An 18,166-nucleotide genomic window follows, 5' to 3' on the forward strand; every position below is an offset into this window, starting at 1 on the left:
ATATGATGTATCTGTTCATTGATTCAGCCTTCTTTCATTGGACAGTTACTAGAGCTTGTTTTATTTCATTCATTGTGTTCTGTGCTCTGTGCTTTGGGAAAAAAATGATGAAAAAAATACACTTTATCCTTGTGCCCATGGAATTTCTTTCTAATATGAGAGTCAGACCTTAAATAAATAAGTGTTCATTTATAGTTGTAATATGTGCTGTGAAGGACAAGCACATTTTCACAGTGAGGATATCTAATAGGCAGTCCTCAGTTTACGAAAGAGGTCTGTTCCTAACTCTGTCTTTAAGAATTTGTAGGTAAGTCGGAACAGGTGCATATGGTTCCTATTTAGCCTTACTTTAGTGCTAGAAGTGAGAGAAAGATTTACATAAAAGATTTACAGCCTTAGAAAGCCTATGGGGCAGTTCTGCTCAGCCCGATAGGGTCTGAGTCGGAATTGACTGGAGGACAGTGAATTTCATGCAAGAAAAAGTTCAAAGAGTTTTCAGTGATTTAAAAGCTGCTTTTGCAGCAAGTGAAGGTGATTGTGATGAAGAGTTTGTTGGCGGGAGGCATTAGTTCAGTAGTTTCAAAGTGAGGGCAAATTTACATAACATTAAAGGGCAAGTCGTAGTTGTACTTAAGTCCAAGGTACCTAACCTGAGGACTTCCTATACTAGAAGGATTCACTGTAGATGAGGAGGTTAAGAAAGGCCTCCTCAAAGTAGAGAAGTTGAAGCTGGAACAAGGAGATGGTGGGTGGTATGGAAGGTGAGAAGTGTAAGGGATGTTTTAGGCACAGGGAGCAGCTTTTATGAAGGATGAGGCAGATCTTTTTGAGGAACTGAAGGAAAGTTACTGAGAGTGGAATGTAGTGCATTCAGCAAGTGGAAAATGGCATGAGGTATGACGCAGAGGGAGGGAAGGAGTACACTATGTTGACTTTGTAGGCCATATTAAGATGGGCAGTATTATTCTGGGAGAAATGGTTAGCCATTAAAGAGTTTTAAGTAGGGTATACATGTTTTGATTTGCATCTTAAAACACATTACATTGAGTACTGTGTGGAACATATTTTGGAGATAGCCAAGGATGGTTATGGGGAGACCAGGCAGGATATTAAAGTAACTCACTTGAGGGATGGTAGGAGTTTGGACAAAAAGGATGGCAGTGGAAATGGAGAGAAGTAGATGGACCTGAGACTCAGTGCTTAATTAATGTGGAAGTGAAGTAGAGGGAGATGTCCAGAATGATTCCCAGCATTTTGGCATGGGTGGCTGGGTGGCTACTTGTCTAGTTTACTGGAATGGGTATCACTGAAGGTTTTGGGCAATAAAACTTGAGTTTCTTTTTAGAGGTGTTTTATTCAAGATACTCATAAGATATGCAGGTAAAAATACTGAGAAAGTAATTGCATGTCTGGATGTGAAGCTCACAGGAGAAACAGGGTCTGAAGATAAGTTGTCATATGGTGGCCAGGTAGTAGATGGAGACTATCAGTGGGTACTGGAAAGGATCAGCAGAGGGGTAGGAAGAGGCCCAGGGAAAGGGGGTGTAATATAACCAAAGGGTGCAATAGCAGGAAACAGGATCACCTAATGAACATAAAAGTGACAGAGGTGATGACGTTCGAGGAAAGAGTTAGAATAGCTACACTGTGGAATCAGAAAGAAGCTGAATAAAAGAACTGGTAAAAGCCCGACCTGGCACAGCTTTTCTACTTCATTTCCCTCAGAACACTGGCTGCTTGGGGTTATCACAATTCACATTCACTTTCTCTCTGCCTGTCTCTTTTATCACAGACATACACCCCCACACCCAAGTTATGTGATCCGTTAAATACGGGGAACACTGTTGAACAAAATTAGTCTTTTTAATTGTATAATTTCATAACTTCTAAGAGTATTTAGCATTGTGAGTCTTCAAGAGAAAGACGTGTATCGTTTAACAATTCCTAATGAATCTCAGGAATCTGAGTGTTCTTTGGAACACCATTGGAAAAATATTTGCTTAGCACCATTATGGGTTCTGGCAGCATAAATGGAAGCAGTCAGTCTCAATACCTCACCCTGTAACCTCCCTCTGTTGTCCCCTTCCCTCTCTCTCCATCTCTTTCTCTCTGGAGAAGTTACAGTTACTCTCAGGAATTGGAATAGTAGGGTTCAGTTGCAGTGAGTGTCTAGGTCTGGGTTAGTGGAGGTCAAAATATTTGGTGAAATCAGTGATGGCAGCCAATAATCTGGGACTGTACTGGCCAGTGGTGGAGGGAAGAGTGTGCCTGAGTTTGAGAATCTTTGGTAACTGGTGATTGCATTCAGGCTAGCAGCCCCTGGGATCCATTTCATTTTTAGACAGACACAGTAAATCTTGAGAATGGAATATTTTGGTAGAAATCTTCTGTAGATGACAATATTGGGAATGGGAAAGGGTGTGCAGTACAAGAAATGAAGTAGGCAAAATATAATCCTTGTAGCATCAAAGACTGAAATGATTTAATCTTAGAAAGGATCTTCGACTCTGCCTGGAAGTGAACATGACTAAGAGTGGAAGGTTTGTTTCCTTTATGTTATTAATTAATTGTTGTGTAACTGTCTGGCCACTTTACCCCTGGTTTTGGACATAAGGAAGAATGAACTTATTTTGATAAATGACTCCCATCTCCATTGGTATAAGGAAAGAACCATGTGAATGTCAACCATGGGTAGATCACCAGTGTCCCCTTCATGTATATACAGGTAGTTTTAAAAAGCAGTGGAAGAAGGAAGCAGCAGAATGTTGAAACAAACACAAGTGGTGTTACGAGCGACTTGTAATGTTACCTTTATCCCCACTGGTTGGCGTCATGCCTGGTAAACAATAGGTCCTTGAGTGAATGGATAAACGAATCACTGTAATTTTTTTTTTTTTTTAAGACCAATTCTGATGGTTACAACTGGTGGGGCAGAGAAGAAGACATGAGACAAAATTTACTTTGAAGGTCAAACGAAGCCAGTAATTATCTAGATAACCTCTGATACATCTCTGTGTTCTGGTATAAATGTAAAGTCAGAGTAAGTTATTTGGTGCCTTAGCAGGCAGAAAATAACTTACTTTTTCTTGCTCCCTCATGTTTTGTAATAATAAAGCCAAGATGGTGAACAAGAAACTATTGGTTATGGTGTCTTTTAAGAGCAGAATCTTGCAGTCGTAATTAACGTTGCTTAAAAAACCTATTGTGTCTCAGACCTTATTCTTGTGCCTTTACACGCATATGTATTCCTGCATATGGTGTGAATGATTGGTACGCAGTAGAGTTATTGAATGAGTGTATGGATGAGTACATTCATATGTGTCTTTGCTAGGCATTGCTTGCTTACTTCTTTATTTCCTTATTTGTGTACTAGCATTTGAAATAACCCATTCTGTCTTATGCATTTATAGCTATCTATTTTGGAGTTCACATTTCCTCATAAGGGCTCTCATTATACTGATAAATAATATAATGATAAATAAGTACTATTGTCTGCATATGGGGTCGCTATGAGTTGGAATCGACTCAACAGCACTGGGTTTTGGGTATTGTCTGCATATCATTATTTCCTGCATGTTTTTTAGGTTGTCCAGTCTCTATTATCTTTCCTCTTTCTACTTCTTCATTCTGACTTGGAAGGCCTTCTTTTTTTCCGTTCAGTTACTGATTTAACTTATCATTGTTTAAAAAAGAAAAAATCTATTGACTCCTATCGATATACCATGAATCATACTAGTCCCTAGGGCCGTAGAGATATGCAAGACATCGTCCTTGTCCTCAAGAAGTATAAACTGCAGTCAGTAGAAGAAGCAGGCATATATACATATCACTAGTAAGACCATGGTAAATGTAGCAAAAAACAAATCAGATATAAGCCCTGGTGCTATTGCCTAGGAGAGAGATTAATTATCTGAGGATCAAGGTGGTCAAGCCAGGCTTTTAGAGGACATTATACCTAAGCCAAATCAAGAGCCCCTAGCCAAACTGAATGAAGCATATTCCAGACATAAGATCTGATGTGATGATGTGAATGAGTGGGTATATATAGTGAGAATGCAAGAAGCAGGGCAAATACAGAGCCAAGTTAATGAATGTAGTTCTCCATCTGTCTAGAGCCAACATATTCCTCAAAACACAGACTTTAGCTTTTCTTTTTATGAAGCTTTCTCAAACTAACCTGGCCCAGAGTATTGTTTTGCCCAGAAGGGTGACAAAATTGTGATCTCAATTATAGGAATCTTCAAATAACTGACTGTATAAAAAATAAAGTTTAATATAAATGAGTTATTATGCTCAAGTCTAAAATAACTTCATAAATACAGAATAGGAGAAAAAGAGTACAGTGTATAAATACGCAAAAAAAAACCCTCAGAGTTCTTAGTCTACTGGTAACTCAAAGTTAATAGTGTGGTTTGGGCACCTTAGAAGATGTATGTAATTTTAGGCTGCTCTAACAGAAGCAATCTTTCTAGAACAGTAGAGTCAAGAATTGGACTCTACCATGCAAGGTTCAGAGCACACTTGGGAGAAATGCATTCTCTCGTGGGTACCTCATTTGTAAGTAATCAGAAACATATTCAGAGAGCCACATGATTGTGAAGAGACACAAATTTATGCCATATGAATTACAAAGAACCAGGGTACTTAGCCCGGAACACAAAGGAGGAACAATTTAGCTTTCTTAAATATTTGAAAAAGAGTTAGAATTGACCCAAAGGGCAGACCTAGGACCAATGGCTGAAAGTAAAAGGAATAATTCTGTTTAATATGAAAAAATTTTTAGGGGATTAGTGTTCCTTAAGAATGTAATGATGAGTTGATGGAGACAGTGAATTTTTGTCCCTGGAAGTGTTTAAGGATTGGGGATGTTGAAGAGAGAATTTAACCATCAACTGGAGAGGAAGTTTTTACCAATCATCAGTTCCCAAAGTGTGGTCCATGGATGCTTACAGATTCCTGCGACTTTCCCAAGGGATCTGCAAAGTAAAAACTGTTCTCATAATGATGTTGCTTTTGTGTTAGCTGCCATCAAGTCAGCCTCCGACTCATGACAACCCCGTGTACAATGATATAAGACTGTTGTGATCCATAGGGCTTTTATTAGTTTATTTTTTTGGAATTAGACCACCAAGCTTTTCTTCCTAGATTGTCTTAGTCTGGAAGGTCCACCGAAACCCATTTAGCATCATAGCAACACACAAGCCTCCACTGACAGACGGGGGTGCCTGTGTATGAGGTACATTGGCTGGGAACTGAACGTGGGTCTCCTGTATGGGAGTTATTTGCCTCTTTTTCATGTTGTAGACATCTGCACTCATGGTGCAGAAGCAATGGTGGGTAAAAAATGCTGACATCTCAGCATGAATCAAGGCAGTTGCAGCAAACTGTACAATTAGTCATTGTAATTCTTAATCACACACACTTCATGTGAAAAAAAAAGCCATTTTCATTCAAGAGTGTCTTAGTCAAAGCAGTAAAATGTATTAATTTTATTAAATCTCAGCTCTTGATTATGTGTCTTTAATATTCTGTGTGACAAAATGGAAAGTATACATGAAACATTTCTGCTGCATACCAAAGTACAGTGGTTATTTTGAGAAAAAGCGTTTGTGAGATTGTTTAAGTTGTGAACTGAACTAGCCCTCTTTTCACTGAACGCCATTTTTGTTTGAAAAACTTAGTGGCATACTGGTCATCCATACCTGGGTATTTGACAGACATTTTCTTGAAAATGAGCAAAGTGAACTGATCACTTCTGAGAAAACAAATGATAGTATTTGTTGCCAATGATAAAAGTCAATGATAAAATTTACAGTAAAAATCTTTAAAAAATGGGAAACTTGTATCCAGCACCATGAACTTGACAGCTTGTCAGTATGTAAAGACTTTTCCGATGAGATCAGTGGTGATATTAAAAAAAAAGAAAAAAATCGCCTTTTTAAAAAAAAACTATAAAAAAAATGACGTGTCAGCATTTTGGAAGATCTGCATAACTCGTTGAACCAATATTTTCCATATGATCAGTGCATGATGTTATAAAGTCATGCCAGGATAAAGAGTCATTCTATTTGAAGACAAAAAATAGACTTTCATGTAACAGTACAAACGTTGGTTGATATAGTTTCAGATTCCACATTGCAGCTAACCTTTAAAAAATGACTATTTACTGAGTTTTAGTGTAGTATCAAAGAAGAATATCCACAATTACCAGAAAAAGTACAAATGACATCTTTCACCAACTGCGTGGAGTTAGGCCAAACGTCACAGGTTAAGGGTACAGTCTTCCACAAGACTATCTTTGTCTCAGACACCAGCCATAACCTCAGGGGACCGCATGCCACCCTCACCCTTACTTCTGACCAGCGGGCTACAAATTTGGGGGTTCTCACTAACCTCTCAAGTTCGATAATTCACTAGAACAACTCACAGAACTCAGGAAAGTGCTATACAAACAATTACAGTTTTATTATAGAAAATGGATACAAATCAGAACCAGCCACAGGGAGAGATGCATAGAGTGAGGCCTAGGAGGGTCCCAAACATGAAATTTCCATTATCCTCTCCCCATGGAGTCAGGATGCATCTTCTTGGTATATTGATGTGTGACACAGAATATTGCCAATTAATCAGGGAGGTTCACTCAAGCCTCGGTGCTCAGAATTTTTTACTGAAGCTCTATTATGAAGTCATAGTTGATTGAATCGTTGGCCACACAATAAATAGATCTCAATTTCTACCCCTCCTTTCTCTCTTTGGATGTCAGGCTTAGAACTCCAAACTTCTAATCACATAGTTAGTTGGTTTTTCTGGTGAGGTCAGCCCCCATACTGAGTCTTCTCCTTAGCATAAACTATTAAGGGACCCACCATGAATCTTCTGGTTAGCATAAACTATCAGAGGTGGTGGTTGGGGCGCACCAGGAATAACAAGTACACTCAGGAAGTACCAAGGGTTTAGAGGTTCCCTATACTTCCTATGGAAACCCTAGTGGTGTAGTGGTTAAGTGCTACAGCTACTAACTAAAAGGTTGGCAGTTTGAATCCACCAGGTGCTCCTTGGCAACTCTGTGGGGCAGTTCTGCTCTGTCCTATAGGGTCTCTATAGGGTCCCTATGAGTCAAAATCGACTCCATGGCAGTGAGTTTGGGTTTTTTGTTGTTGTTGTTGTTAGACTTCAGCCAGAACAACCTATCACCGCAGACTGAATGCAAAAGCAGATATGAGAATCTAGCTATTAAAGACATTAAGGAGAGTTGCAAAAAATGTAAAAGAATGCCACTGTACTAATTTAAACAAGTTATTTTTCAAGAAATATATTGTTTACATTAATGTGTAATGAGTTTTATTATTTAAAGTGAATTAATAATTTTTTTTTTGTATTTACTCTTGATTTTTTTCTGTTAAACAAATAATGATGTTTTAGTGAAGTTTCTTTTAAAGCACTGCCAGACAGACTGAACAAATAGGAGAGGAAGTTATTTGAAAATTGTCACTTGACAATTCTGACTTATTTTTGATAGAACTGTACTCAAAGTAGCAGTTTGGTTCATGGGACAGCCTACAAATGACTATTTTAAATCTTGTAGAAAACAAAACTGCAACTATACTGCTCTCCAGTTATAGTCTCTGTGTAAACAATGAGTGCTCATCGGGTGTCGGCAGTTTGTGGGGCGATAAAAGCTAAGATGTGTCGAGGGCTATAGAAATTTGTGCTCCGGTTTCTTTAAGATGACTAATATTTCAAAATGTGTGGTTTCAAGTGTGTCACTCACATTGCTGAGTTTGTCGAATAAAAACAGTATTTTTTTTTTCTGAATTGGTTGAAAGGGAAAAATTAAGTAGATAAGAGTATATACATGTGACCCTTCCCCCTCCATGTGTGTGCATGTATACACACACATACGCACATACATATACGACCGTGAGAGGGACAGAGATTATCTGAGGTGGTCTTAACTGAGCTCCAGGGAGAACAAGAATGGAGAAGGCAACATCGTGTACACACACGGTGGTGGGGAAGCAAAAGAAAGGAGTTTATGGGGTATATAGCGACAGTTAATTTCTTCTGCTAGCTGTAAAGCAGCACTGTCAGCCCAAGACAGCTTTGTTTCTTTCTGAAGGGAGCAGAAAGGGTCTAAGAGAGTGTTATGTAATTCACACGTACTGAATAGTTTGGGAAATGACTTTGTAATAAAATAAAAAAACAGAGCCTGAAAATCACTTTGTACTGAAGACGCGGAGGAATCTTATCCTTCTCTTAAATCTTTAATTATTCCTACAATTTACCTTGGCCATTTTTATTTTATTTTTCTCCTGTAGCTACCTACTGAGATTGCTTTTTTCAGACCCTGGGGCATTTACTGATTCCATAGGCTGGGCTTCTAGTCATTCAACCCCTGGGATTAGCATTTAGCTAGGTTGAATCCATGTCAAAGTATCAAAAAACAAAACAAAACAAAATCATACCAACCAACCAATAATCACTTTACCAGATTGTTGCAAACTAGATTTCCCCCCACCCCCCTGGAGAGGTTTTGGCTATAGAAAGAGATTGGCCTTGGAAATGACTAGCCAGCCACTCTGGTAGAAGCTCTTGTTTCTTTCAAGAGAATGGGGAGATTATAGGATTGGAAGTTTTAATCTGGTGTATTTTGGTGTGGAACTCTGTGTCTTAAAACAACTCTTGAGTTATCAGTATTCTTAACTTTAATATTCTTTTATAATATTGCCTTGGTCAACAATCTGTGCGAAAGATGGACATGGTCATTATTAAAAGGCCATCTTGTAATGAGTCTTTAAGTGGTATTCTGAAAATATCTGTGGGGGTGACTTATAGGTAACTAAGGTAGTAAATGAGGTGATGAATACCAAAATTCTCAGGGGAGCCACGGTGAACTGGCAAAAAAAAAAAAAATAATAAGATCACTATGCATTTGAAATTCTAGAAGAAGTTTCCTAATTTTTGGAGTAGGTTGGGATACTTGCAATAGAATGTACCTCCTTTATTTCTCTGTATATTTTTGATGCATCACATGCCAAACGCAGAATTTATCAAACTGCCAGAGGATCACCTTTTTCTTTGGCTGATCTGTCACAGTTCCCCTTTCCTTGTCAAAAGAAGCTTCTGAAGAGGGAACAAGTCTTTATTAGTTAATCCCGATAACGGCAACATGCATTTCAAAATACTCAGTGAATACAAAGCAGAACATAGTGTTGTTCAGATAGCTTGCATTGATTCTTTAGAAATCTCTCAGGCTCTGTCTTCCACAGAAGTTCTTGGCTGAGCTGCTTTTCTGTTAAACAAAAAATAACGTTGAAGGAATTTTAAGCTCTAAGGACTGGACTCAAACTCAAGATATGGTAGTCCACTCGCGTTCCTTAATGCATTTAGAAAACGTAGTGTCTTGGCTTCTTTGAGACATCTTCGTGAGTTGTAAAATAAAGGCCAGACTGCAAATGAAAATCATGCCAACACTCTATAAATATGAGTAGTCTTGTGCTTCTTTAAGTGGGTAAAGTCTTCCACCTTATGAAAAAAAAAAATGCAGAAGATACTCCATAAAGAAACACGTTTAGAATGACAAAGTTTTCTTGAGAGACTATAAAGGGTTAAGGAAGACACTTAGGAAGAAAATAAGTCTGGAGTCATTTTTGAATTGAAAATTCAACTGGAGGACCAAAACTTTTATTTTTGTTCCATGACTTAATAATTCAATTGTGCTTTTCTTCTTCCAAAATACAAATAGCAATAACAATGATTACAATAGTTAAGTACTTTTTTCCTTTAAAACTGTTTAAAAAACCTTCAGAATCAAATAACTTCCAAACTTAACTTGATTGATTTCTAATTAGGTAATAAATACCACTTTAAAGTGAAAGTCTTGCATTCTGGAGACTATCATAAACAGCCAAAATAACAGGATAGGAAACAGTATATTGTTTTAAAGCATACTTGAATGAATAAGTGTTTTGCAGATCACTAATAGTCAATAACATTATTTCGAAGATTTGGAGATAATCTGGTTTGCATTAAACATATTTACACTTTAAAATGCCTCATGAATTAAGTAGTTTTACCACAAACAGATGCTAAGAAATATGAAAATATATATAGTTTTGCTGTATTAAGATCACTGTTATCTAAGGGATTCAGTTGACCAGATTTTGAAAAGCTGCTCGGCTTTTGTTTTTCCAGAGAGCGCAGTCAGACGAGCTGGAAAAGATTGAAAAGCACGGCCGATCATCCAAAGACAAGGAAAACACCAAGTCTCTGGACAAACCTGAACAGTAAGCACCCTTATAATCTTGTGAGGTCGTCCATGCCACAGTGGACTCTTTCCGTTTAGAAAAAAATATGTGTCTTAAATGCATAATTTTTATGAATGATGAGAGGATAAACATTTGTTTATATGAATTATATTTTTCCTCTGAACTTGGCTTTATTTCCTTAGGTTCCTTTATGAACTGTCACTAATCCCCAACTTTTCAGAGCGAGTCTTTTGCATCCTGTTCCAGTCAACATTTTCAGAAAGCATTTGCTCCATTCGTCGCAAACTGGAATTACTACAGAAATTGTGTGAGGTGGGTTCTGGTCCATATAAAGCTGAAACGTCATTTCTCATATTTAATCTAGTTCAGTCATGTTCAGATTTCAAAATGTTTCCTCTTATTGGCTCTAAGGATTCTTTTCATTGGAAAGCTAGCAGTCCCACGGAATGGAGTATTTTATGATTGTGCCCCAAGATCAAAGCAAATGCCCAGGTTGGCACATGGGGCTGTAGAAGGGCATCGCTAAAATGCAGCCAGTGCATATCAGCTTTTGGAGTGTCTGTGTTTTCTGCCTTGGCCTCTCGTGCATCGCACTTCCAAATGAGTGCAATTTGAAGGCATTTTATTTATTTTTGGAGGGACTGCTCAACAAATTGCTCATAGTTATTCCAACCAAATGATTTAGGAATAGCTGTCTGACTCAACAGAAGATAAGTATTATTATAAAGACAAAGAATAAATGATTACCACAAATTGGCAGTGGATATTTCTACATACACATTTATACATGGTGCAGATATACCCATGTATATAATAGAGCACACAAGGGGCATAGTCATGGAAACTTCTTCGCTATAACCAAACACCTCACAGGACTGAGTTATCGGGATTAAAGGCTAGGGACCATAGTCTCAGGGGACGTCTAGGTCAGTTGACATAACATAACCATAAAGACAATGTTCTAGTTCCTACTTTGTTGAGTAGCAACTGGGGTCTCAAAAGCTAGTGAGTGGCCATCTAAGATACAACTATTGATCTCCCCTGTCTGGAGCAATGAAGAGTGAAGAAGACCAAAGACTCAAGGAAAAAATTAGTCCAAAAGACTAATGGACCACACCAACCATAGCATCTTCTAGCCCGAGATCAGAACTAGATGATGCCTGGCTACCACTACCGACCGCTCTGGCTAAGATCACAATAGAAGGCCCCAAACAGAGTGGGAGGAAAGTGTAGTACAAAGGTCAAATTCATTAAAAAAAAAAAAAGAAAGAAAAGGAACAGACTTACTGGTCTGATAGAGACTGGTAGAGCCCCAGAGACTATGGCCCTTAGACAACCTTCAAACTTGGAACTGAACCCACCTTTCAGCCAAACAATAGACAGGCCTAATAGAGTGAGCAATAACACCCGCGAGGAATGAGCTACTCAGAACATTGAAATATAGGAAACTAAGAGGGTAGCTTGTACTCAAAAACAAAGTTCAGACGGCAGGAAGGGGCAGGAAAGCTGGGCGAATGGAAACGGGGAACCCAGGGTGGAAGTGAGAAGAGTGCTGACGCATTGAGGGAATTACAACCAATGTAATGAAAAAAATCTGTGTATAAATTGTTGATTGGGAAACTGATTTTGCTCTGTAAACTTTCACCTAAACTTTAATAAAATGTTTTAAAAGAATTGAAACAATTTGTCAAGAATCAATGTTAGCATTTGTTCTGGTGTGGTAAATCATTTTAAAAAATGGAATGATGTTATTAAAGACTCATATTTTCAGAGGAAGTGAAATGCAAATTCAGGTTAAACTTTTTTTTTTTTTTTTAAGTGAACAAACTTTTGGGGGAGGTAAATCTAATTTTGGAAATGAATCTTTTATGACTACCTTTTATTTTCCTACAACTGCCAAAAAATTGTATTGCTTCAGAGGTACATAAAATTAAGATATTATGTTGTAGTTCTCAGTTTATAGCCTTTTTTGTTTGTTTGTTTTTACAGTTACCTCATAGACAGGCGACCAGATGGATATCTCTCATTTTACAAAAGTACACCTGAATGCTTGTTGGTGTGTGACTACTTTTTTAAAATGAACTTTGGAGATACTGCTCTTAAAATATACCTTATAATGAGCAATGACAACATCTGGTTGTGACCCATAACTATTAGTATAATGGGAATACCAGCCACTGACTTAAGATGATTCAAGCAAAACCTTGTGTAAGAGAAAAATTGTTCTTTACCCTGTTTTACAGACATTAAAAAATGGCCCAGGGGTTATGCAGGTTCTGGGTTTGGTTCTTGCCTTTGGCAACTACATGAACGGTGGAAATAAGACGCGGGGACAGGCAGATGGTTTTGGATTAGACATTCTTCCAAAGCTTAAAGATGTCAAAAGCAGTGTAAGTATTTTGTATGAATGAATGTAGGCAAATTGAAGAATAGATGTTTATAAAGCAGTTATAATCAGTATCTCTTTATGTTGTGAGGTCAAATGTTTTTTTATGTTATGAGCTAAATAAAAGTAATGATCATTATATTTTTGCAACTTAATAAGTAATGTTTCCTAGATTGATTAATTTTAATTAAATCCCTGGTCTAATGAATAATTGAGTAGGCTATGTTATAAAATTGTTTAAATTACTTTTTTCACTTCTGTCTTTACCATATTTATCATCTTGGACTCTGAAAGACTAATTAATTACCACAATTTAGACCTTATGTCTGTTATTGTCTTCCTTTCTGTGTTAAGCCATGGAGGCCAACAAGCCCACATTTTGAAAACAAAGCCAATACAAGTGAAAATAGTTTGTAAATAAAATGTAAAAGATAAATATAAAATACAGAAGATAATCTTTCTACTTAATCATTCTCTTCATGAAACTGGTATCTATGGGACCCTCCAACCTTCTTTGCAAACCTAATTATTTTTGGATCCTACTTGTAGAGCTGTGTTTAAGATTAATTTCTAAGAAATTGTGAGACTGCTAATAAGAAATAATAAGATTATTGAAACAACCATGATGGGTAAAGTCAAAGACTAAGATCTGCTGTTGTCAACTTCAAAAATAAAAGAATTCTTTTTCTCTGATAAAAAAAAAGTCCCCGTTGAAGGAAATTATAGATATATTTTTAAAATACTCAGTTTAAGTGAATAATTGACTTACAGAACTGAAAATATACAGAATTTTCCTTCCTAGATAATGAAACAATCTTCCTCATAAGAGAAAGATACTTTTTTTTGTTTTTATCTGTCAGCCCACAACTTGTTCATTTGTTTATCCACTCATACATACACTCGGCATTCATTTGATATTCTTTCATTGACCTTATATGAAATGCTGAACACTATTACTTTTCCAGTTCTTGTTCCAGTCCAAAATTGAATAAAACATAGTCTTTCCTTAGTGCATGATAGCATGTAATTTTCGTGGGTTTTATGGTTATATTTGTACAAATGATGCTGTATTTATAGGATATACTTTTCCACCAGATTATTGTTGTTAGGTGCCGTTGAGTCACTTCTGACTCATAGCGACCCATGTATAACAGAACAAAATGCTGCCTGGTCCTGCGCCATCCTCACAATCTTCATCAGATTAGACCTGATAAATCACGTTTGTTCCAAAATAAGAGCTCTGTTACAAATACATGGTAGCTCTTAAATAGTTTTAGAACTGCTTCTTGGATTGAAACAAGTAACTTTGCAATTAACATGGAAATATAAATAGCACCAGTATAATGTTTAACTTACAAAATAATGGATCTGAAATAGATTCTGGTAGTTATAAACTGTTATATATTAATAAGTTATATATTAATAAGGGACTACTGCTTATTTTTTTCATTGATTAATATACCTTAGTCATATATTAATTTAAATTCTACTAATTTAAGTAATTAAGGAGTGATCTCCTTAATCAAACAAAATATCAGAATCAAACAAAATGTCTTATTATTTCATTCCATCATCATTAGGTGCTATTGAGTTGGTTCTGACTCATAGCAACCCTTTGTACAACAGAACAGTCATGGAACCTATTGTTGCAGACACTGTGTCAATCCATCTCTTTGAGGGTCTTCCTCTTTTTCACTGACCGTCTACTTTACCAAACATTATGTCCTTCTCCAGGGACTGGTCCCTCCTCATAATATGTTCAAAGTATGTGAGGTGAAGTCTCACCATCCTTGCTTCTAAGGAGCATTCTGGCTGTACTTCTTCCAAGACAGATTTGTTCATTCTTTAATCTCTCTGAGGTTCAATCTCACCATCTATAAAATAAATCAGTAGCAGCTACTTTATAAGATCATTACAAGGATTAAATTCGACAGTGGCATGAAAATATCCAATATACCATGGACTGTCAGAAGAATAAACAAATCTGTCCTGGAAGAAGTACAGCCAGAATGCTCCTTAGAAGCAAGGATGGTGAGACTTCACCTCACATACTTTGAACATATTATGAGGAGGGACCAGTCCCTGTAGAAGGACATAATGCATTCTTCTGGCAGTCCTTGGTATATTTAATATTTTTACCAACACCATAATTTAAATGCATCAATTCTTCTTCAGTCTTCCTTATTCACTGTCCAGCTTTCACATGCACATGAGTTGACTGAAAATACTATGACTTGGTTCAGATATACCTTAGTCCTCAAAATGACATCTTTGCTATTTAACACTTTAAAGAGGTCTTCAGCAGCAAATTTGTCCAATGCAATATGTTGTTTGGTTTCTCGACTATTGCTTCCATGGGCGTTGACTGTGGATCCAAGTAAAATGAAAAACTTGACAACTTCAATCTTTTCTCCATTTATCATGTTGCTTATTGGTCTGGTTGTAAGGGTTTTTGTTTTCTTTATGATTCTTCTCATTTTGAGTCGTGCCACATCAGCAAATGAAGATCCCAAAAGCTTTACTCCATCTATGTCATTAAGGTCAGCCCTAGTTTGAGGAGGCAGCTCTTGCCCAGTCATATTTTGAGTGCCTTCCAACCTGAGGAGGTCATCTTCTGGCACTATATCAATGTTCCACTGCTGTCCATAAGGTTTTCACCGGCCTGTTTTTTTCAGAAGTAGATCGGCAGGTCCTTCTCCTTAGTCTGTCTTAGTCTGGAAGCTCTGCTGAAACCTGTCTACCATGGGTGACTCTACTGGTATTTGAAAGACCGGTGACATAGCTTCCAGCATCACAGCAACATACAAGCTAACACAGTACAAGCTGACACACAAGTGGTGGATTATTTTATTTGCACTTCCTAAAAATTTATGCAAAGTCTTCTTAACCTGGTTCCTTCTCTATAACACAAATTATATCTACTCCTGAATACTATTTGTACACTTCGATAAAGGGAGCTATTAATTGAGATCACTCAGAATTTTCTTTCAGCATACTTACCAGCAGGCCTTGAATAAACATTTGGTTAGTTGATCCAGGCACTGCTAACCATTTCCTTGATTTACAACTTAGAAAAGAGAAAAGGAAGTCAAGTTATTTAAATCATTTTATAAGCAAATCTTGTCTAGTGAGAGAAGTTTCTATGAGAAATATTACTATGTCATGTTTAACTTTATTATGAAAGGGTGTTGCTGTTTTTGTAAAGAGGGGGAAATGTGGTTAGCTAGAACATTCCATAGGAGTTAGTTTGTATCATAGGATTTGTTTTTAAAATAAATATACATTTGGTCTCCCACATGCAGATTATCTAGTATTTATTTTGAGCAATGCAAAAAAAGGTCTAAAATTACAAACTAATGTCTCTAAATGTCCTAGAGGGTGAATAGCTATATTTTGAACAAAAACTGTTAGATGTGAAACAATTTTACATTTTGTTCTATAAAACTATACACATTGTGTTACTTATAGCTGCGTGTTTATTAATTCCTGAATCTCAGTTGCTGATGTAATAATTTATAATATGAATTTTGCATTTTAAAAGCTTCTACTTACTTGAAATGCTATTTAACTTTTTAATTTCCCTAATCTATATCCTAATGAGTCTGAATCAAATTACTATTGTAGTGATACCTGTTAGCCCAGATGTATATAAATTCTTGAACTATTTAATTATTTTAGTTAAGATACTATTTATACTCTTTAATAGTAAAACATAAAAATTAATGAACTAAATTTCTGATTGAGGAAGGTAAAAAATTGGAAAGTATTTATACATGAGTAAAAACCCACTGCCGTCGAGTCGATTCCAACTCATAGTGACTCTATACATGAGTATCCACCCTTAAATAGCTGTGCTCCTACTTAGGAACTGAGCCCTGGTGGCTCAGTGGTCAAGAGCTTGGCTGCTAACCAAAAGGTCAGTAGTTCAAATCCACCTGCCGCTCCTTGGAAACCCTATGGGGCAGTTCTTCTCTATCCTATAGGGTCACTATGAGTCTGAATCAACTCCATGACACAACGGGTTTGGCTTGGTTTCCACTTGGAGCTTACATTGGAACACTGGGAAAGAAGATCTATAAAATTAAACTCTTAAGATTTCGTGAGGTGATTTGAAATGTAGAATTCCCCCTTTCATTTTAAATGCTCTTATGCATAAATGTGAATTACCTGGAATTTATTTTATTTAATACTGTATACTTAGTAATTTTTTAAATATAGTTTTTATTTATTTTGGTCTTTCTGCCTAGGACAATAGCAGAAGCCTTTTGTCATATATTGTTTCATATTATCTTCGAAATTTTGATGAGGTAAGAGAATTTTTACATGTAACCATGTTTTTTATTCTTTATTTGTTGGGTGATTTGGCATTGTTTTTATTTTTGCCATTGTTGCTGTTGTATTATTGTTGTCCATGTTGATGATGGTTTATTTAAATATCGTGTGTTTCTTGCTAATCAGGATGCTGGAAAAGAACAGTGTGTCTTTCCACTGCCAGAGCCCCAGGACCTTTTCCAGGCCTCACAGATGAAGTTTGAAGATTTTCAGAAAGATCTCAGAAAATTAAAGAAAGACTTAAAAGGTAATTTTTTTATTGGTGGTTTTTAAATGAGAGTCAGCATACTTTTCAGTGTTTTATAGGAAGTGCCCTTGTGGCACAGTGCTTAAGAGCTACAGCCACTAACCAGAAGATGGGCAGTTCAGACCCACCAGTTGCTCTTTGGAAACCCTGTGCAGCAGTTCTGTTCTGTCCTATAGAGTCACTGTGTGTTGGATTCGACTCAACAGCGGGTTTGGTTTGGTGTTTCATCAGGAGGTTTTTTTTTTTAAGTTTAATTGTCTTGTTTTCACTTCATAGCCAAGAGCATTTGGATATTCATCACGTCATAATTGGACACAAACCATGTTATTGTTAAAAGAAAAGATAAATAGCCCCTCTCCTGTCTCTTCAGCATCCTTTCCCACAGTCAAAATACCACATACGTGTATGTTGTTTTATCATTAGTCGAGAAGCCTTATATCAAATCGTTTTGATGAAACTTTGAAATTCTTCAGATTTCTTAATTAAAAGTAATAGTTACACAAAAGCAAGGATTTTTAAAAACAGAATATTTTGCCAAAAAGTTTGATATATTCCTGAGGTTTATTCTTACTGTTATGGCATGAACACCTCAGCTACCTAGTTAAGCCTCTTTCCGTGGCCACTTAGGACAGACAGGGAGTGAACAAGTCTGTAGGCAATTTTCATTTGGTATTGTATTATTGAATGGGAAGAAGGGGCCTTGTTACCCATGGTCTGGAAAACCAAAGAAGACATAGTTTTTAAGAGGCCCTATCCAATTTTGAGATTTATTTCACCAAAAATACTGAACTGTAACCAAATTCATGGAGTTGTTATAATCTGGTCACAGATATTTTTACGTGGATTTAAGTTAGCACATCAGTATTATGTAGTTTGCTTCTGGTTCTTACTCAACAATATTTATTATGGACCCGGTGCATTTCAGACATTAGC

The 18,166-nt window shown here is 36.8% G+C and overlaps 1 protein-coding gene across 1 annotated transcript in view; it reads left to right on the top strand.

Annotated features, from left to right (window-relative positions):
* FMN2 (formin 2) overlaps nucleotides 1-18,166 on the top strand; it is a 410,148-nt gene that overhangs the window by 246,131 nt on the left and 145,851 nt on the right. The window contains exons 9-13 of the mRNA XM_064276718.1: nucleotides 10,195-10,286; nucleotides 10,451-10,580; nucleotides 12,512-12,658; nucleotides 16,902-16,961; nucleotides 17,113-17,233. Coding sequence (XP_064132788.1) covers nucleotides 10,195-10,286; nucleotides 10,451-10,580; nucleotides 12,512-12,658; nucleotides 16,902-16,961; nucleotides 17,113-17,233 — 550 coding nt within the window. The remainder of the gene's footprint in view (nucleotides 1-10,194; nucleotides 10,287-10,450; nucleotides 10,581-12,511; nucleotides 12,659-16,901; nucleotides 16,962-17,112; nucleotides 17,234-18,166) is intronic.

The sequence above is a fragment of the Loxodonta africana genome, chromosome 25, assembly GCF_030014295.1.
Source record: "Loxodonta africana isolate mLoxAfr1 chromosome 25, mLoxAfr1.hap2, whole genome shotgun sequence".
NCBI lineage: Eukaryota > Metazoa > Chordata > Mammalia > Proboscidea > Elephantidae > Loxodonta > Loxodonta africana.